This window comes from Papaver somniferum, chromosome 6 (assembly GCF_003573695.1).
Source record: "Papaver somniferum cultivar HN1 chromosome 6, ASM357369v1, whole genome shotgun sequence".
NCBI classification, from domain to species: Eukaryota; Viridiplantae; Streptophyta; class Magnoliopsida; order Ranunculales; family Papaveraceae; genus Papaver; species Papaver somniferum.
The window spans coordinates 100,628,655-100,650,741 of NC_039363.1; the positions used below are offsets into that span (position 1 = coordinate 100,628,655).

General features: G+C 35.3%; 2 protein-coding genes across 2 annotated transcripts; both read left to right on the top strand.

Moving 5' to 3' along the window:
• Nucleotides 1-15,608: 15,608 nt before the first annotated feature.
• LOC113288589 (mitotic checkpoint protein BUB3.2-like) lies at nt 15,609-18,877 on the top strand. The gene is made up of 10 exons (XM_026537673.1): nt 15,609-16,042; nt 16,156-16,286; nt 16,479-16,561; nt 16,911-17,177; nt 17,266-17,341; nt 17,563-17,643; nt 17,745-17,823; nt 17,941-18,041; nt 18,146-18,239; nt 18,369-18,877. Exons 1-9 carry the CDS (start codon nt 15,920-15,922, stop codon nt 18,228-18,230), a joined length of 1,026 nt encoding a protein of 341 aa, XP_026393458.1. The 5' UTR covers nt 15,609-15,919; the 3' UTR covers nt 18,231-18,239; nt 18,369-18,877.
• A 729-nt stretch (nt 18,878-19,606) lies between these two features.
• On the top strand, nt 19,607-21,104 carry LOC113288591 (zinc finger protein AZF2-like). Its single transcript, XM_026537674.1, has one exon. It carries the CDS (start codon nt 20,029-20,031, stop codon nt 20,863-20,865), a length of 837 nt encoding a protein of 278 aa, XP_026393459.1. The 5' UTR covers nt 19,607-20,028; the 3' UTR covers nt 20,866-21,104.
• The last annotated feature ends 983 nt before the right edge of the window (nt 21,105-22,087 follow it).

The following is a 22,087-nucleotide window of genomic DNA, read 5'->3' on the forward strand; positions in this document are numbered from 1 at the left end:
TGCGTGAGCTAAGTCCGCGAATCCAGTCCGCGAATTGGCGAAGTTCTCAAACCCAAGAATTTCTGCTGGAGTTTGTGAACTCTATCTGGGAACTTAAGTCCGCGAACCCAGTCCGCGAACTTGAGTAGGTTATATCTAAAAAAGATGTCTGTGAACTTATTCATATTAACTAAGGAATGCTATTGCAAACCGTGGCTATGTAGTTCATGAACCGATTCAAGTGAATCAAATCGTTTTTGCTTCAATTGTGTCTTGTGTATTACATGAGATTTCCTTTCAATTGAACAATTCTCTAACTAGTTCATTTGAGTCATTTTAACTAGTTATGGTGAAGAAGAATATGGTTGATATGAAAGTGATCATATGGCTAACCATTTGGTTAACTATTGTTGAACCAACTAATGTACAAGTTTGGGTACGGTTACACAAGCCTAGAAACTTGCATTTCATTTGTGTATAACAAGATATGTTTTCGATCTAACGGTTGATAAATATTAGCTTGAATCTAATCAGGTTTTCATCTAACGGTGAATATTGAATGCTTTATTACCAAGCTAACATTGATTGCAAACCCTGATTTGAAAGACTATATAAGGGAGAGCTCTAGCAACTGGGAAACCTAATCCCCACACATTATGTGTGATACAAGTTTTGCTAAGCTAGAGTCGATTCTCCTTTAACCTATGGTTTTGTTTTCTCAAACCGGGTTAACGACTTAAAGACTTCATCGGGATTGTGAAGCCAGACCGATACCACTTTATCGTAGTTGTGTGATCTGATCTTGTTGTTTCTATCGTACGAGTACAATTGTAATAATTGGCTTGAGATTTCTATCTACGATAGGCAAGATAAAAACTAATCACAAACATCTTCGTTTCATCGTTTGTGATTCCACAATATCTTTTTTCGCTGCGTCGATTAAGACTATTGTGAGGTGATTGATAATACTAGGTTGTTCTTAGGGAATATAAGTCCGTATTATCAATTGGTTCATGTTCACCTTGATTTATCAAAAGACGGAACAAACTCATAGGTATATTCGTGGGAGACGGATTTATCTATTACCATAGAATTTTCTGTGTGATACAAATTTGTTTATTAAATTCTTCGAATTTGGGTCATAGCAACTCTTAGTTTTGGGTGAGATCGGCTAAGGGAATCAAGTACGTAGTATCCTGCTGGGATCAGAGACGTAAGAGCATAAGTGTACCTTAGATCAGTGTGATATTGGTTGGGGTTCAACTACAAGCCATACCGAAGTTAGTTTGCAGTAGGTTAGTTCAATATGGACTAGGTCCCGGGGGTTTTCTGCATTTGCGGTTTCCTCGTTAACAAAATTCTGGTGTCTGTGTTATTTCTTTTCCGCCTTATATTTTGTTATATGATTGAAATATCACAGGTTGTGTGTTGTTCAATCAATTAGAATATCCGACCTTTTGGTTGTTGATTTAAATTGATTGACACTTGGATATTGGTATTTGGTACCATCCAAGTTATCTCTCTAGTATTTGATAAAGACTCGCAGATTTCTATTTTCTTGAGTATATATCAAATCGAGAGATTGAGATATAAACTCTTTGATATACTTTTTATCTAGATTGAGTCTGACTGTCTAGTTGATTCTCTAGAAAGTATATTGGAGTTTGTCCATACAGATTTCTAAGAGAAATATTGGGTGTGGTTGTTAGACCCCCGTTTTTTCAATTGGTATCAGAGCAGGAAAACACGTTTAAGACCTTACAAGTCTGTGTTTGTAGCGATTTGACTCTATGGAAAAGATTAATATCTCTGATAAACGGGTCACCAGAAATAAAAGCTCTGTCTCATATAATTCTAACAAAGAGAAAGATACTTCAATCTCGAATATAGACGAACCTTGTGTTGTGACGAGATAGACAAACACTGACATGTATGATTCCGATTACCCTCCAAAAGAGACCATCTCTATTAATGAACGGGAAACCGCTGAAGAGAAGTAAATGATTTTCCAGAGATAAGCCTAAGGCATCAGTCAAACCTCATAATCGTGTTCCTCCTAAAAGTAGGGATATTGATGAAACTGACGACGAGGATATGCCTCAGTGCTTTAGGTGTAAGGGATTTGGTCATTTTGCAAACGAGTGTCCAAATCATAGAAAATACACCGGGAACAAAGGTCTTGCTGCAACTCTTGATGAAATGTCTGACAACTATGAGTCTAATGAAGACGAGAAATCAAGTGTTGCACTTCTTGGTGAAAATATTGATTTTGATAATTGTAGAAATACATTCATCAATCTTGATATTCTTTCAGAAGATATCCAACTAATCTAGAAGATAAAGTTGACCCTTTCTTTGGAAACTATGTTTGTAATGTTTCAGGTTCCACTATGTGCCTAGCTGCATGCACATCTCAAAAGCCTGACTTTTATCCTAGATTGACGTGTTCTTATTGTTCTCTAAAGGGTCGTGAACTTTCAAGGTGTTACAAATACAAACACCAATGAAGGCATGTCAACAAACTTCAACGAAGAGAAAATCATTTAGCAAAGAATCTTAAACTCGCTCAGAAGACCGCTGAGGTATGTAGTATTTTATCTTCGTCTAAGAAGTTAGTTTCCAAGGATAAACCAAGACCATTAGAGAAGAAAGTATGTTCGAGTCGTTTTGATAGACAGAGGTTTGTGGATTCCTCTCAAGAAGAAAATGGTGGACTAATTGTTGTTCACCGCAACGCAACTTGATTGTGTTGATTGATAAATCCTATCTCGTGTGCCTGATCAAAAGAGACAAGATTGTGTACCTCCCAGGCTTTAAGAGAAGTTTGTTTTTCTTCTTTTCTTAGTTTTGTGTCTATCAATCAAGGAGGGTTATTATCGACAATTCTGCTCTTTGTAGAGTTGAGAGTTGGTCGTATATGAACCTGTTTAAAGGTTTCGAAACCCTACATTCCTTTTTCCTTCCTTAAAACCTCTTTTTATCTCAAGACTACTTGTTGAGTTTAAATTGTGATTTCTTCTCACAAACCCGTACGTATATGGATACTCCAAGCATGATGTCTTTTGATGGAAAAGATGTTAATATGATTGTTAAGCCATCAATCATGAAGGAAAAAGAGAAATCTCCATTGCCTCCTACCTTGAAAAGAAAAAGAACGAATGTGAGGAAGCCAAGAGCCGTTCCTTCAAATTCTCAGAAGTTTTCTGACGTTCTTGAAGTGGTGAAGGAGATGCGAAAGGAGATTCAACAAATAAAGGCTTTTGTGTATAAGACTCATGAGATTCAGAAAGCCCCGGTTCGACAACATCAGCCAAGAAGGTTTATTGATATAAACTCCTACCTTAATGAACCTTATGTTCCAATGGTTGTTGACGACAAGGAGTTCGGGGACGATAAAGAATTCTTCAAAGGTCTTATTTCCTAGCAAATCTTCTAATTTTCTTGTTTTTAATTAGAAGAATAACTAGAGTTTGGAATAGCCATTATTGTGATTACACATAGCTATGTCCAACATTTTCATCTTCATGTTTTTAGGTTTATTTGTTTAAATTCTAAAATTGTTTGAAAGATGTTTTTTGCAGTATTAATCTTTATGGTTTTATATATTGTAATATTGTTATGGGATATGTGTGTTTACGTCCGTGAACTTGATTGTTCCATATTTTGTCAAAAGTAAAGTCGTTCATGAGTTGATATGCATGTATTAAAGAATGAATTGACTTTTGACAAATACAAAAGTTAAGCCTATTATGTCAATTCTTGATGTAAGATAGGTGAAAATATTTTGTGTTCAAGGATTATATCTATTGAATGTCATTGTGCAAATGGTGATGGAAAATAGAATGAGTCCTTGCTTATTCCACGGTATAAGGTCGATCTCCGATCCATAATTTTTGTGTACATACTGTCTTGTTCCATAAGGTGTCTTATGTTGAGCTCTATCGACTGAATCATTGTTTTGATATAGTTGTTGTTCCATGAGATACCTTGTGTCGAGCATGACCAATTAAATTGATTACTTTTGTGATTAGTTTAGTTGTGTATTTCGATTAGATTAATTATGGGTTTTCTTGTGATTAATCTAATTGAGTGTTTTTAAGTCTCCATAAGTTTACTTATGTTGAGCATGTTTGATTAAATTAATCATGGGTTATCTTATGGTTAATTTAATTGATTTTTTTTTTGATTCAAATTCATACTCGTATGTGATTTTTTATGTGCAAAGAAATCCTTCTTTTCTTTTTGAAATTAAAGTCACTCTTGTTGTTCTTTCAGGAATGACATTTTATGGCGGGGAGTTCTTAATTGAACTTGTGCTTAATTGTCAAATCTTTGTGGAGAGTGCGGCTGTGGAATACTGTAGGGGTTATCTTGTATCTTTATAGACTCCTTGATGAGTGCATTTAGCTTCGGCTTTATGATTGCATATAAATAAGATGATATATGCTTTCTTTTGGTCATGAAATGTCTCTTTTGAAAATTTCATTAGGATCCCGTTCTTGTACCTTTGCCAATTTTATTGACAAAAAGAGGGAGAATTAATACGTAGTTCACACTACAAATACATATGGTTTTCGTATCATTATGTAAGGGGGAGTTGTTTCCATGTGAGATGGAGTATTGACTAAGGGGGAGTGACATATCACCATAATATTGTTGTTAAAGTTGTGATACAATTGAACTTTGACGATGTGTAATGATACTATGACACTGTATAACAATGATTGAGAACTCTTGTTTTCTCGTTGTTATAGCTACGGATTTTCGACAGCGATGATGCTAAACTTACAACCTTTGGGATCACTGGAGTACTTGGAAGCGACGAAGATTTCGAGTAATGTTGAAGATTAGGCATGTGGAATAGGAGCTACAAAAGTTTATTTATATATTTTTTGTATTCCATATGTATTGATAGTTTTGTCACTAAAATTGACAAAGGGGGAGATTGTTAGAGCATTACTCGGTCGAACTCGCATGCGTTGCTATCTCAAGCATGTTTTTCAATGTTAGTGGTCAAAAATATAAGTCTTGATTTCTAGTCTACTATAGATAAGGTCTCGGACTAAGATAGAAAGTGTAGTTGAGCTCAAGAACTCCATGTCAATCATCATACAAGACGAAGGACCAATCAAGGAACTGGTGGATCTTCATCGACTAAAAGATATGTGGAGATTTGAACTTATCTATAACTCAAAAGTCTATTTATCTCCTATCTTGAGACAAAAGTCGTTTTGCTATATAGACTTAGATTATACACATTTGGTATTTTGAGCCGAGTTTATCTCACCTATCTATTTCTCGAAATATGTGTTGGTAAGCTTTCGCTTTAGTCAAGTTCATCTTTACCTAGTGACGAAAGTCATGTTATGTTTCAATCACTTTGAAAATTGCTCTGACGAAAAATGGTTTGTGAATAACAACTATATAACGTCCTCTGAGAATGTTTCAATGATTGAAATGAGAGTTTAGATTTTATAACCATTGGAGGATATAAGCATTGTTGTGGAAACACATATATGTATAAGTCCTTATTCCTTGAACCAAAGTTTGCTAACTTTGTTGATCAAGTGAACCCGAGTAGTGCGTGAGCTATGTCCGCGAATCCAGTCCGCGAACTGGCGAAGTTCTCAAACCCAAGAATTTCTGCTGGATTTTGTGAACTCCATCCGGGAACTTAAGTCCGCGAACCCAGTCCGCGAACTTGAGTAGGTTATATCTAAAAACGATGTCTGTGAACTTATTCATATTAACTAAGGATTGCTATTGCAAACCATGGATATATAGTTCATGAACCGATTCAAGTGAATCAAATCGTTTTTGCTTCAATTGTGTCTTGTGTATTACATGAGATTTCCTTTCAATTGAACAATTCTCTAACTAGTTCATTTGAGTCATTTTAACTAGTTATGGTGAAGAAGAATATGGTTGATATGAAAGTGATCATATGGCTAACCATTTGGTTAACTATTGTTGAACCAACTAATGTACAAGTTTGGGTACGGTTACACAAGCCTAGAAACTTGCATTTCATTTGTGTATAACAAGATATGTTTTCGATCTAACGGTTGATAAATATTAGCTTGAATCTAATCAGGTTTTCATCTAACGGTGAATATTGAATGCTTTATTACCAAGCTAACATTGATTGCAAACCCTGATTTGAAAGACTATATAAGGGAGAACTCTAGCAACTGGGAAACCTAATCCCCACACATTCTGTGTGATACTAGTTGTGCTAAGCTAGAGTCGGTTTTCCTTTAACCTCCGGTTTTCCTTTCTCAAACCGGGTTAACAACTTAAAGACTTCATTGGGATTGTGAAGCCAGACCGATACTACTTTATCGTAGTTGTGTGATCTGATCTTCTTGTTTCTATCGTACGAGTACAATTGTAATAATTGGCTTGATATTTCTATCTCCGATAGGCAAGATAAAAAGTAATCATAAACATCTTCGTCTCATCGTTTGTGATTCCACAATATCTTTTTTCGCTGCGTCGATTAAGACTATTATGAGGTGATTGATAATACTAGGCTGTTCTTCGGGAATATAAGTCCGGATTATCAATTGGTTCTTGTTCACCTTGATTTATCAATAGACGGAACAAAACTCGTAGGTATATTCGTGGGAGACGGATTTATCTATTACCATAGACTTTTCTATGTGATACAAATTTGTTTATTAAAGTCTTCGACTTTGGGTCATAGTAACTCTTAGTTGTGGGTGAGATCAGCTAAGGGAATCAAGTACGTAGTATCCTGCTGGGATCAGAGACGTAGGAGCATAACTGTACCTTGGATCAGTGTGAGATTGGTTGGGGTTCAACTATAGTCCAGACCGAAGTTAGTTTGTAGTAGGCTAGTGTCTGTAGCGGATTAATACAGTGTGTGTTCAATCTGGAATAGGTCCCGGGGTTTTTTTGCATTTGCGGTTTCCTCGTTAACAAAATTCTGGTATCTGTGTTATTTATTTTCCGTATTATATTTATTTATATAATTGAAATATCACAGGTTGTGCGTTGTTCAATCAATTAGAATATCCGACCTTTTGGTTGTTGATTTAAATTGATTGACACTTGGATATTGGTCTTTGGTACCATCCAAGTTATCTCTCTAGTATTTGATAAAGAATCGCAGATTTGTATTTTCTTGAGTATATATCAAATCGAGAGATTGAGATATAAACTTTTTGATACACTTTTTATCTAGATTGAGTCTGACTGTCTAGTTGATTCTCTAGAAAGTATATTGGAGTTTGTCCATACGGATTGCTAAGCGAAATATTGGGTATGGTTGTTAGACACCCGCTTTTTCACCTATGTTATGTTATTTGTAGAAATGCCAACTCCACCAATTAGTGTACAAATTAGATGACTGAGATGATTTCTAACTACCACACGAAAACCAGCTTCCCCAGGATTACCAATAGAATCTCCATCACAACAGAAAAGTGTATGTTCAAAGCTAGGAGGTACCAAGAGAATCTTTTAGTGCATTGGAATTTGGATCTTCTTACATACAAATTTAAAAATTAAATAATCAGACAATCATGGTCCTGGTTCCACTTATTTCTTTTCATTATGAGACCACATTCAAATACTATCCTTTTGATTTTGCTCTTAAATTGTTGAGTATTTGGTAACACTTCATGAAAATATATTTTATTCTTCTGAAACCACAATTCTTTCAGAATTGAGTAACTAATAGTCAACCAGATTTCTTTTATCAATGGACTTTTATTCTTTGCACTTCTCCAAATATCCTCAAAACATTTAGGCATATAAAACAAAAAATATAGCATACCCAACACCAAATCTCAGTAGTAAAAATACACTCGTAAAGCAGATGTTGCATACTATCTTGTTCTTTCTCATATATATATACATCATCTAGAAACCATTTCATATCCTTTGTTCACCATCACAGAATCATCAACATATATGCCATGTATCAGCTTTCAAACATTACTAGCTATACTAAGATGAAGAAAAGAGTTCCAGATGTACCTTAGCCAATTCAGTTTACTCTCCTTTGATCTTAGCTTATCAACAACAACTGAAGTTGTGAAAATTCCTTATAAATAACCCTTCCATATTAATTTATCATTATAACCACTTACATTTGGTAAGCTACTAAAAATCAGATTCATTAACTCTTGAGGACTCCTCAATTCACCATTTTGCATAATATCTGACACCTTCATTCTAATATTGCTTTGCACATAATCTTTTTTTCTATAAGAGGTGCATCACCAACCCACGTATCAAACCATACAAAAATGTTTTGACCATTCCCAATACACCATCACGTATTGACCATTCCCAACACACCGTCGCATATCCTCTAGTAAAAATCCAAGAGCCCATTTCAGACCAAGCCAAACTAAAGATAACTTCCTATTACTACTTCATTGACCAATTTTATCAGTATATTTTGCCTTAGAAAATAATTCCTATACATCATCTGAACATGTAATTTTTTACATCATCTTCAATTCATTAGCAATGCTTTGTTTATCATCTCAAGTCTCTGAATGCCTAAGCCTCCTTCTGTATAAGGTGTGCATACTTTTTTCCATGAAATAATAATATATTTCCTTACTTCTGCATCACTAGGCCAAAAAAAATTTCTAATATTTTTTTCACAGGTCTTGATAATTGACCTTGGACATTTATAAAATGTCATGTTGTAGATAAGTATGCTACAAAGAATAGATGTAATCAACACTAACCTTTTTTGAAAAGACAACAACTTCCCTTTCCAATTTGTTGTTTGTTTTTGAATCATCTCCACTATTAGCCAAATTGTTGATACTTTGACTTTACCATAATTCAACATTGCACCTATATATTTATCTGGAAGTTCACTTAGTTCCATCTGCAAAATATTTTCCAAAAGTACCTTTCTACATTTTTTAGTACCATATATAAACAATTTACTTTTAACTCTGTTCACAATTTGGCCTGATCATTTTTTATACTCATCCAAGAATTGGCCATATTATCTCTACATTTTTTTAGCTCCATTGCAAAAGATGAGTTGGATGAATACCTTCCTGACAATTATTGGAGTAATTACACCTTCATTAACCAGTTTACTTAACCTTATACTTAGAACATCTTCCATAAGCACAAAAAGGATGAGAGGGAGCAAATGTCCTTTCCTTAAGCCTCTACCAACTGAGAAGAAACCATTTAGACCTCTGTTATTCATTACTGATATTCTAAATGATTTGAATAAAGTATGCAACCAATCACACCATTCATGAGAGAATCCATATTTGTTCAAAATTTGAAAAGAGAATTCCCAGCTAACTGAATCATAAGCCTGTGATATATCCAGTTTTAATCCAACATTGCCACATATTCTTTTTTTCTACCCTCAAACTTTGGATGTAGTATTAAAAATTTTGAGTTCAGACCTTTTGGAATAAACCTTCATCTCCAATAAAATTGTGCTGCATTAACAACATCATGATGAATGATCTGCCAACGACCTTTTGTTTTTCATTTGTTAAATCATGTCCCCAATAAAATTTATTGTCCTTTTACTGGATTCCGTGGTTGCTTCATAGTCATGTATCAAGTTGTCAAAGTTTTTTTTACTATTGATAGTATTGTATATGTGTCCGTCTTTATATTGCCATTGTTTTTCTTTTTGATTTCCCATGCCACAAGAAAAAATAATCAGTCTATTACTAGGTTTAATGGATCCAGTCATCCGTCGTTTCTTACGTAGAGTTTTCTCAAGGGTAAGGGTATGTGAAATGTGATGCAGAATTTAAGTGATATTGATTATCGTGATTGATTTTAGGTTTCAGAGATTTAGTGTTCAAATTTGGTTTCCTATGGACTACCCTTGAAAATCGGCTTGCAAGGGTAGGAACGTTACCTAAGACTTATAAGTTTCACAATACGGGTCATCTAGGTGATATGGACTATTTCTAACATTGCTTTTTCCAATTCGAACTGTAAATCGATCTTTTTCGGCGTTATATACGTAATCAACGCATTCTTTATAGTTATCAGCTCAATATCAAGAACATAATCGATGTCATCACTAGCATCAATCTCAATCTCGATATTGTCACTACCATCAATATCATCAATAAAATAATTTTTAGACTTTTCATCCAGGAACTTGTTCGTAAATACTGTAATGAAAAGAACATAAGAGTTTTTAGCTAACTAGGTATTTTGCCAAAAATAGGATCTTCCAGAACATATCACCAAAATACCCCTAGACAAGGATATGGCTAAGCGAAGCGAAAAGGATTTTCATGAGATGGGAAATGAAAACTCTTACCTCAACACGAGGTTTGTAATAAGTGAATGTTTGATAATGAGCAAGGAATATCCGCCTCTCTGCTAAACAAGACATATTGAAAACCAGATGAGGAAGAAATCATTCTCATTGGAAAAATCATAATTGAATAAAAAATGGGTATTAAAACAATTGAGAAAAGCATTGGTTTCACATGGAATTTTATTCCTGAAGGTGGGATTAAGGTTTTTGAATTGGAACATAATATCATCGAGTTTCGTTCAAGGATAAAGATACTATGAAGAAAGTTTTTGATTCTCGGCCCTAGAGTATTAATGGATCTCTTATTAATCTGAAGCTCTATAACTCTGAAGTGATCTATCAAGAACTTGATTGGAGCATGCAATGTTTCAGGATTCAAATTACAAAGATTCTTCCAGAGTACATGAATGTCAAAGCACTAACAAAAATTGGAAAAATTATGGGTGAAGTCTTAGCAGTTGTACCAGAAGATGGTGTTCATGTTGAGGGTGAACCTGTGAAAGTTTGTGTTCAAGTTGATATTAACTATCCTTTGAGAAGAGGTGTGATGTCGAAAACTAATGCTGGATCAACTCGCTGGATTAAGTTTTTTTATGAGAAGCAGCCACATAAGATATGTCCAAGTTGGTATATCCTAAATCACACCAAAAAAGCATGTAAAGCTGCTACAGATTACTTAGCTAAGGCTCATGCTAAGCCTCACTATTTTGGAGAGCTAAAAATGGGTGCAAGGAAGAAGATCGACATTGCTAGGGGTGGAGATAAAGTTCCTGAAGCTGTTCAGAAGATGAAATTTAAGGGGAGGGTGTTTGTACCACCAAAAGATGGTTATGTGATAGGATCTACTTCCATGACTAGAGAAGATAATGAAACTAATATTGTGGAGGAAAGACTTGGAAAGAGGCAGAGAAGTGAAATTCCAATTATTCATGTTTTGGAACATGAAGTTGTTGCTGGCAAAATTGTGGAATCATAGACAACTGACATAATCACACCAAGGGATTTGCAAACTGGAAGCACTATTGGAGCTAAGGTAACACACTTTTCTTTCATTTCTTTGGTTGATTTCTGTTTTTTTACATTTTAAAATGAAGATCATTTCTTGGAATGTGCAAGGTATTGCTAATAGTTTTACTAAACAACAATTTCAAAATTTGATTAAAACTCAAAATCCTGATTTTATTTTTCTTTGTAAAACTAAGATTGATGAAAGTAGGATGATCTCAATAGCTCAGTCAGTCCACTATCTCAATTATACTTGTATTGATAGAGTGAGTATAGATGGTGGATTAATATTTATGTGGAAAGATGGTATAGATGTTGAAATCATAGGTTGTGAAAATAATATGATTCATGTAGTTATTCATCTAGATCCTAGTAAACCCAAATCCCTAGTTACTTTCATGTGTGGATCAACTTATATTGATCCCAAGAAAGCTCAATGGAACTTTTTAGCTGAATTTAGTTATGATGTTCAACAACCTTGGTTAGTTTTAGGGGATTTAAACTTCCATCTAGATAGGAATAATAATACCTCTGATAAATGGGTTCAAACTAAAGCTAATGATGCAGGTTTAATTGATATTGGATATGAAGGAAGAGATTACACTTGGACTAATAACTCTTATGGAGCTGGGAGTAGAAAAGCTAGATTGGATATGGCTCTTTGCAATAATGATTGGGGTCTTAATTTTTCTTCTGCTAAATTACTTCATTTAAATTTCATTGCTTCAGACCACTGCCCTGTTTTGCTTATAACTGACCCCATTCCTAAACATCTTTGGAGGCCATTTAAGTTTTTCAGGACTTGGATTGGTCATAATGGTTTTAAAGATCAACTTGAGCTTTCTTGGAATTTAGAATTTCAAGGTAGTCCTGCTCATCAACTCAAGCAAAAACAACATAATGATAAAATAACTTTGTCTCAGTGGAATATGATGGAATTTGGTGATATTCACAAAATGAAGCCTATTCTGATACCCATCATGATAGATTTAAGTTTATTACCAATGAGTTAGAAAAATGGTATAAGATTATGTCTGAATTTTATAGAGAAATGTCTAGAGATAAAACTGGCTTGGATTTGGATAATAATACTAGATTTTTTCATACTATGGTCAATAAAAGAATGCATACTAATTCTATTAATGTGCTTTGTGATTCTAATGGAAATTGGTTAAGGGATAGAAATGATATTAGTAATTTACTTACTACTCATTTTAGTAAAGTTGCTAGTACTTCAAATCCTTTTTTTTTTTACTAATGTTGTTTTTGATGTGATTCCTAGTATTATTACTGAGGCTGAAAATGCCGTTTTAAGTATCATTCCCACTGATATTGAAATTGAGAATGTTGTTAAGAGCATGCCTGCCTGGAGCTCTCCTGGTCCTGATGGGTTTCAAGTTGGTTTTTACCAAACTCGGTGGTAGCTAGTTGGTAAGGATATTATTGAAGTATGAAAAAGCGGGGGGTCTAACAACACCACCCAATATTTCGCTTAGCAATCTGTATGGACAAACTCGAATATACTTTTAAGAGAATTAACAAGACTCAATCAATTAAAAGTACATCAGCGAGTTTATATCTCTCTCTTGATTTGATTTACTCAAGCAAGACTGCGAGTTCTAATCAAATAGAAAGAATAACTTGGATGGTACCAAAGACCAATATCCAAGGATTAATCAATATCAATCAACAACCAAAGGTCGGATTTCCAATTGAATGATTCAAACGCACAACCTGTATTATTTCAATTATCAAGATAAAAACAATATAATGCGGAAATTGAAATAACACAGACACCAGAAATTTTGTTAACGAGGAAACCGCAAATGCAGAAAAACCCCGGGACCTAGTCCAGATTGAACACACACTGTATTAACCCGCTACAAACACTAGCCTACTCCAAGCTAACTTCGGACTGGACTGTAGTTGAACCCCAATCAATCTCCCACTGATCCAAGGTACAATTATGCTCCTACGCCTCTAATCCCAACAGGATACTGCGCACTTGATTTCCTTAGCTGATCTCACCCACAACTAAGAGTTGCTACGATCCAAAATCGCAGGCTTTAACAATAAACAAATATGTCTCCGACAGACAATTCTATCAAAGGATCAATCTGTCTCCCACAGATAAACCCTAAAGGTTTTGTTCCGTATTTTGATAATAATCAAGGTGAACAGGAACCAATTGATAATCCGGTCTTATATTCCCGAAGAACAATCTAGATTAATCAATCACCTCACAACAATCTTAATCGTATGGTAGCGAAACAAGATGTTGTGGAATCACAAACGATGAGACGAAGGTGTTTGTGATTACTTTTTATATCTTGCCTATCGGAGATATCAAATCTCAAGCCAATCAATATGATTGTACTCGTACGATGGAAGATGCAAGATCAGATCACACAACTACGATAAAAGTAGTATCGTTCTGGCTTCACAATCCCAATGAAGTCTTTAAGTCGTTTAACCCGGTTTGTGAAAAGAAAACCAGAGGGTTAAAGGAGAATCGACTCTAGTATGCAAACTAGTATCACACGTAAGGTATGGGGATAGTTTGCACAATACTAGATGTCTCCTATATATAGTCTTTCAAATCAGGGTTTTGCCTTGGTTACAAAGCAAACAATATCCAGATGAAAACCTGATTTAGATTCAAGCTAATATTTCTCAAACGTTAGATCGAAAACTTAGCTTGTTATACACACTTGAACTACACGCCTCTAGGTTTGTTAACCGTACCTAAACGTGTGTATTGTTGGTTCAATAAGTTCAGGTTTTTCAACTGAAACCTAGAGGTGTGTATTGTTGTTGTTAACCTGATTAGTTTTGGTTGTGTATTCCATCCATTGAATACATGTGATATAGTCCAACTTATTGAATACATGTTATATAGTCCATCCCCCAAACGTGTGTATTGTTGTTAACCTGATTTAGATTAATTGGGAAATACATGTGATTAGTTTGGTTGTGTATTCCATCCATTAATCTTTTCCATCTGCGTATTAATACTTGCGCTGATCGGTTTTGCGGCACAAATCAAAAAACTTAATATCATGTGATTAGTTTTGTTTCGCGTCCATCCATTTTTTTCATCTGCGTATTAAAATACTTGCACCGATTAGTTTTGCTGCACAAATCTTTTGTTGTCTTCTATATAAACTAAGTTCACGTTTCTTAAATGAAACCACTTCACCCATAGGGCTTAAGGTCTCAAAAAAAAAATATTGTCAAAATGTTTAGGTTACTCGCGTTGTTTCTATTATTATCGCTATCATCTGTTAATGTTGTCATCCGCCACACAGTCAACTTCAGAAATGTTAACAAGAAAACAGTCGAGGTTTACTGTGTTGTGGCATTTGCTGCTACACAAAATTGGTTAAAAAGACCAAAATCAACAATTCCCGGGTGAAATGGACAGTTAGATTTTGATACTGTTTAAATGAACAAAAATGTAAAAATAGGCAGGATGTAACCAGTTTCATCGTGCCCATTTTCAAATATTTTTTCTTATTTTTAATTTACACAGGATGTATCCAGTTTCATCCTTGCTATTTTTTAAATTTAAGCTAGGATGAAACCAGTTTCATCATTACTATTTTTTTTTGGCCATTTCACCCAAATTATTTTTTACTCGTCCATTTGAATCGTGATTTAAAAATATTTGGACAAATGACCCATTTTCTGTTGCTGCTAAGTCACCGAATGATGCGTGGATGAAACTGGATCAACTACCATACGGCGGTACTATTGTTTTCAACATGCCGTTTGTAAAGCCTCCCAGCAAAAACCCTGAGGCTGATATTGCTCGTTGTATTGCAAGAAACATGGGAGATGATACACGCACCATGATTTATGATTCAATGATAATTACCGACTATCTTGCATGCATTGACACCTGCTCAGTCGAATGGAGGGAAGACGGAGCCTATCGTTTCGACAAAAACACACAATTATGGATCAAGATTGGAAGCAGCTTTTGAAGATCGTCAACAAGTATATGAAATATTTAATAAAATTATGTATAAATTAAATGAAGTGATAATAACATTTAAAGTATTGTTGTTCTTTATTTTCATTATGTTTCACTACTGACTAGACCAAAATGCTCAGGTATCTGTAACACATTGGGCACAACAGTTTTTGGTCACGGTTTTTGGTTCCTGGCCACTAGACCTAGTAGACTCTCTCAAATCATTTTTCATTATGTTAGGCTCAAACCAAACCGATCGATCAATCATTGACACAATGTAAGACCGACCAAAACACGCAAATTTGATACTAATATATACGCAGAACTCGTTAGAAAATCAAGAGTGTAACAGCAGTGTAAACTTAGTGTAAAAATAGGTTCATCGGATAACATCCACATTATACCGTCATTAACGCGTCATCTTTTTCTTTTTTAATGTTTTCAAATTTAAGTTTTTTGTTTATTTTTTGAAGTTTGAAGTTTAAACTTGAAACTTCAACGTCTCTCGCTGATTCTCTCTATAACCGTCCGCCTTTCCCTCTTGGTTTTTGAAAACATTCCCCTCTCTCTTTAAATTTCTTTTTCTCCTCCTATTTCACTGTCTCAGTTCGATTCGGCGAAAATTAGAAACCCTAGTTTTGGTTCAAGATCAAACAATGGCGACAACGATCCATCCTCCCATTCAAGGGAAGGAACTTACAGATCCTCCTTCAGATGGCATTACAAACCTCAGATTCTCAAATCATAGTGATCATCTCTTAGTTTCTTCATGGGACAAGGTAAACCCCCCAAAATTTACTAAAAAATAACTGTCATTCTAAAACCCTAATTTGTGGATAATTTTTTTTTTTGATTTTAATCTCTAATATTACTGATCTGGTTGATGAATCAGAGTGTTAGGTTGTACGATGCTGGTGAAAATGTACTGAGAGGGGTGTTCAACCATGGCAGTGCAATCTTAGATTGTTGTTTTCATGACGATTCTTCTGGCTTCACTGCTGGTCTTGATCATACAGTCAGGAGGTAACTTATACCCAAACCTTTTTCTTTTTTGTTGTTAGTTTTGACAGAATTTAGATTTACTTATGTTTCATATTTTAGACAACTTAAGAATGACTAGTTTAGAAAAGAAAATTTGTTCTAGTGTTCACAAGGTATTTGTAGAAATGCTGGTTGATGCCATCAAGTTAACGTTTATGTTGTTTTCTATCTCAGAGATGATTTCAGCTCTGGTAAGGAGGATATTCTGGGACGCCATGATGCACCTGTGCGATGTGTTGAGTACTCCTATTCAGCAGGTATATATCGCAAATTTCATGACAATATACTTGATTGTTTTTGTGTTCTACTTGTTATCCCGAATCGTTACATATCTCCCTCAAAAAAGTTTTTGTTATTTAATCCACTTGTTTTCCTTATTAATTCATTAGGCAAATTGATCTCCTTCTCGATATCTTTATTTCATTCGTTTTGAGTTGTAATGTGTTTGGAACTATCATTATCTCTTTTCTCTGGTGCTGAGTAGTACAATTCTATGATTAGCCTTATTGACTTGGATGAAGAGTGACAGGGGGGTTTGTATGGGCTAGTATTAGCCTTCTACATTCATGTTTTATGCATATCTTCTTATTCCATGCAAAATTTCAGGGCAACTTATTACTGGGAGTTGGGACAGAACAATTAAGTGCTGGGATCCTAGGGGTGGAAGTGGCAGCGATCAGATGCTTATTGGGACGTATTCACAACCTGAGCGCGTGTATTCACTATCAGTTTCTGGCAACCGTTTAGTGGTAGCTACAGCAGGAAGACATATAAATGTCTATGATCTGAGGAACATGTCTAAACCAGAACAACAAAAAGAGTCTTCATTAAAATACCAAACTAGATGCGTTCGTTGTTATCCCAGTGGAACAGGTACCACTGTTTAGATTTTGAATTTTTTTGTTTCGTTCTCTTTCTTCTTGTCCTTGTTTTCAATTTTTTTACACATGCCCGTTTGTAGGTTATGCTGTTGGTTCTATTGAAGGTCGGGTTGCAATGGAGTTCTTTGATCTGTCCGAGGCTGGGCAGTCGAAAAAGTATGTCTTTGTTCTTCTTTAAATTTTGAGTACAGGATATAACCCCATTGAAAGATCACAGTACATGGATGTCTGCTGTCAATTTTCGCGATGATATTGGTTGTTATTGTTACGTTTTTATCCTTCTGTATTAATTTGGAAGTAGAATCCTTAGCATGACCAGCTCCATCTAGTATTGCTTGAGCATAGTCATAGAACTCATCAAGCTTTCTGCATTGCAGATATGCTTTCAAGTGCCATCGGAAATCAGAGGACGGAAAGGATATTGTTTATCCTGTCAATGCAATTGCTTTCCACCCCATGTAAGTTCTTCTTATACTTAATCTCAGAGGAGATAGGTTCATCTGCAATATCCATATCATTCTGTCACATATTTCATTTATCATATTTCACGATGTGACAGTTATGGTACATTCGCAACTGGTGGTTGCGATGGATTTGTGAATGTGTGGGATGGGAATAACAAAAAGAGATTATATCAGGTAACTTACATATTTGCAGAAACGCTTTTAGTAACATGCCATAAAAAAAGAAGCATTTATCAGTTACTTTTTCTTTGAAGCAAATTTATCAGTTACTGTTTTGCTGTTCTTTTCCAGTACTCAAAATACCCAACGAGCATTGCAGCGTTGTCATTTAACAAAGATGGCCGTCTACTTGCTGTAGCGTCCAGTTACACATTTGAAGGAGGGGACAAGCCGTATGATCTGATTCATCTCTTTCTGTTTATCGGTTCCTTCTCTTTCGGTACAATTTATTTCCAGGTTCATGAACATTTATGTGTGGTTTTCTTTGCTTGTGCAGTCATGAACCAGACACCATCTTTGTCCGTAACATACATGAAGCTGAAGTTAAGCCGAAACCAAAAGTGCACCCTACACCTCAGTAACTCATAACTGTGAGACAACTAATCTATGTTTCCTTTTACCAGTTTCTTCATTATAATGGAAACTACAAATTGAGTTGGACAACTTATCTTAAAGAACAAAATTCTGACCCCTTATATTTTTATGGCTTTCACCTGCAGTGTATATCGGCTCTAATGTGTTAATATACACGCAATTGTCATAACGAAGTGCTCTTTTGTTAATAATCTAACGTCTGCGCCAGTTTCTGATTGTTCGCTTGTCTCGGGTAAGCACATTGACCACAACTAAAGCTCAGAAAAACCAGGATTCATGGATACGTAGATCACCTAGGCTTCTCTGATTTCAGTATGGCATTGGCATTCCACAGAGAACAAAAATGGCTGTAAAGGTCATCTTCACCTTTTCCAGATTGACCCATCATCTATGTTGGTGCAACCTATTTGCAGTATTTAATTATTATATATAGTTTTTTTTTCTGTTCACCATCCTCAAAAGCCATCTCTCCTTTATGGCAGGCAGAATTCAAAGATAGAGAGTTGAATATGTACTTGAATGAATCGCTGTTGAGGTCATTAGTTAGTTAGTTAGTTGGTACTTGACTTGAGAATAGTTGGTTTTGGAGTTTATATTTTTATATTCATTCATATCAATTATGGTTTTCTTGTTATCTTAGTAGTAGATTAAGCTAACCCAGATCTACATGGCAAATTCTTGTCCTCTTTAAATGTTTTTAATGTGCTTTATCACCACCACAGGTTTGAGCAGACTTGATCAGGCAGCTGCCCAAGTGAATTAGGCATGGGCTGTGACCGCCTTTAAAAAAATGTCTTAGTTGTAATTAATATAATAAATATTGTTATCATCATCACTTACTATTGATTGTGCTGCTTGACTTTAACTCATACCTACTGTGTCTTAAATATCCCACAGACATTAACTTATCTGTTTTGTTCGAATCAATAATATGGGATTCTTAGAAAACTGCTGGATAATTGGAGGAGAAGGTCATAGGAATACCAATTGTTTATGAATTCTTAGTGTGATTTCCATGCTTCTTACATGACTGCTAGCTGCTGTGTGGCAGTATACAAAGAAAACCCCAATTCACACAACAACTACTTTTCTGTGGATAGATAATTAGATAAGAGTTAGGAATGAGTTAGATAGACGTCAGTGAAACAGTTCTAGTGACTCTCATGGACCTTTCAGCTGCTAAGCCTAATTGCTCAAGCAATACAGGTGGCAGTTTGTTCTGTAAACAGACTAAAAGTCGAATCTTGAGGAGAAGTCAGAACCCAGAAGAAGTTGTTTATTAGTATATTTTTGCACCCTTTCCTTCATTGGCAAGAGTAAGATAGAGAAGGCGGCCTGGAATAGGACGCGTTTGTTTACCGTTTCTGATACGATAAATAATCAAAATCAAAAAAGTCTTGTAAAGCAAGTTTTCTTTCTTTTCCCATTCTGTAGTTCACTAATTGACTCATTCCCATTCACCGCCTCTTCCACCACTTTCCACCTCTCTGACTTTTATAGAAACCCCACACTTCACTTCACTTCACTCCACCACCCTCAACTACTTAAACTAATCTTCACTAAATCAAAACCCTAAAACAAATACCAAACGTGTAGTCTAACAAACACTCTCCCAAACCTGAACCCTCTTTCTTGCGCAGCCCCTTTTTCCCTTCTAAACTTCTCACGCAACTTCTATCTTTCTCCACATCACTCTACAAAACTCCTTTCCTATATAAATCCCACCCCCACTCCTCACTCTCTCAAAAACAGTAAAAAGAAAACCTAACTCTCAACTCTCTCTAAATGGCTCTTGAAACCTCCTCTTTCAATCACCACTTCAAACACACAGTCGATACCGAAGAAGAAGAAGATCTTCTTAACAGCCATCAAGACGCACCATGGGCGAAAAGAAAGCGTTCTAAACGTTCTCGTTTTAGCAACGACAGTTCATCACCACCACCACCGCCACAAACAGAAGAAGAATATCTTGCTCTTTGTCTGATCATGCTTGCTCAAGACCGTTCTAGTACTATTATTTCATCTTCTACAAACGCTACCACATTGGCAGCGGCAGCTCCACAGCCTTCAACATCCGCAGCGGCGATGGCTTCGGAGAAAGTAGTAAACAGTTATAGTTGTAACGTTTGTGGCAAATCTTTTGGTTCATATCAAGCACTTGGAGGGCATAAAGCAAGTCACCGAACTAAAGTCACTGTACTTCCGACTAGTACTACTACTGCACTGCCCACTGCTTCAGATGATCAATCAACGACAACTATGAATAACCCGGTGATGGGTAATCGTCTTGGTAAGGCTACAAGGGTTCATGAATGTTCGATTTGTCACAAGTGCTTTCCATCTGGACAAGCTTTAGGTGGGCATAAGCGGTGTCACTACGAAGGTACAACTGGTGTTGCTGGCGGTGCTCTAGGTGGAAATCATAGCGGCGGTGCGGGAAATCATAGCGGTGTTACTTCTACTACGACTAATACCTCGGATGGTGCTGGTACCAATCACCGGAATTTCGACTTGAATTTATTACCGGTTCAATTACCTTCAGAATTCTGGCCTGGTTTTAACAATATTGAAGATGAAGTACAAAGTCCTCTCACAATGAAGAAGAACAAAGTTAGTGATTAATTAGTAATTTTCTTATTTTGATAAATATATAAATTTGTTTAATTAGTACTTTGATTGATTCATTCAAGCTTTAGATTTTATTTAGAAACATTATATATTTACACATAATGTACAGTTTGATCATTATTTGATTCGTTCTATCAAAATGTAAGGCTGGATAAATTGGACAAGTTGTTGTTGCGTGTTACATTTTCTGTTTTGTATTCGTATAATCAAATTCATGTACCTGAATTTGGGTAGAGATACAGATAATAATCATAATAACAGATCATGCTAATTGGTACACCACATGTTGACATGTTGTTCATTGACTGACTGATACATGAGGGCTTGAGAGTACTAGAGACGCCAATTAAAATGGGGTCTTCTTGGGTATCAAGATTCATACGAACCATAGAACAACACGTGTTGTGGAAGTCCCCTCAGATAAGCCACATACTAATTGTTTGGAAGTTGGTTTCAGTTGTCATGTTTATCATTATCACTTCCTTTTCATTTGGTTAGTATGCATTTAAGAATTAGTCTTTTTCATCACTTGTTTTTATCAAACTTTAGTTCCTAGTAACCAAAAGTTGGTTCTTGTTTAAGCTTGTGAATCTTTTTATCTCTACGTCATAAGGGTATTTATCGTATTTTTTTGCGGGTCTTTGCTTGTAATTGTAATGAAGTCATAATTTTGTTGTAATAAAAGAATTGGAATGTACATAGAGATTGTTGGACTTTCATTTTACATTTAGTCAAGTTTTTGTATGATCAAATGGTAGTGGACAACAAATTTTAGATAAACAATCTTTACTTGTTCTAGAGATATACATAAAGAAAATAAAACACTTGATTCCTACATTAGTCTTTCTATAACAAGCTTATTATAGGGGCGGCATGGTTTATAAGAGGGATTGCATTGTGATAGTAATGTCCTTTTAGTTGGTTAGGAGATGTCCTAAAGGGAATATAAATTAACTAGATTACCCTTTTCACCTCAAATCAACCAAAATCAAATCATTTTATTTAAACCTAATGAATCAGAAAAAATCGAATCATTTTTTTTCATCTTCTCTTCTCCTCCATCAACCGTAACCACCATTAAAACTGGAAATTTCATCATCTTCGATTAATCAGCTATTCGAAAATTAATCAAGTGTAATGACTTATATGAGGTATATTATGAAAAACGCAGTTAGGGTTTAGTTTATTTTGATCGATTTAAGTTTAATTTCTATCA

What these genes read in the sequence shown, in the direction of transcription:
- LOC113288589 (XM_026537673.1), top strand. Translation starts at nt 15,920, where the DNA reads ATGGCGACAACGATCCATCCTCCCATTCAAGGGAAGGAACTTACAGAT. An exon ending in TGAGTACTCCTATTCAGCAG is followed by an intron (nt 16,562 to 16,910) that starts GTATATATCGCA and finishes GCAAAATTTCAG; the next exon opens with GGCAACTTATTACTGGGAGT. An exon ending in ACAAAAAGAGATTATATCAG is followed by an intron (nt 17,824 to 17,940) that starts GTAACTTACATA and finishes GTTCTTTTCCAG; the next exon opens with TACTCAAAATACCCAACGAG.
- LOC113288591 (XM_026537674.1), top strand. Translation starts at nt 20,029, where the DNA reads ATGGCTCTTGAAACCTCCTCTTTCAATCACCACTTCAAACACACAGTC.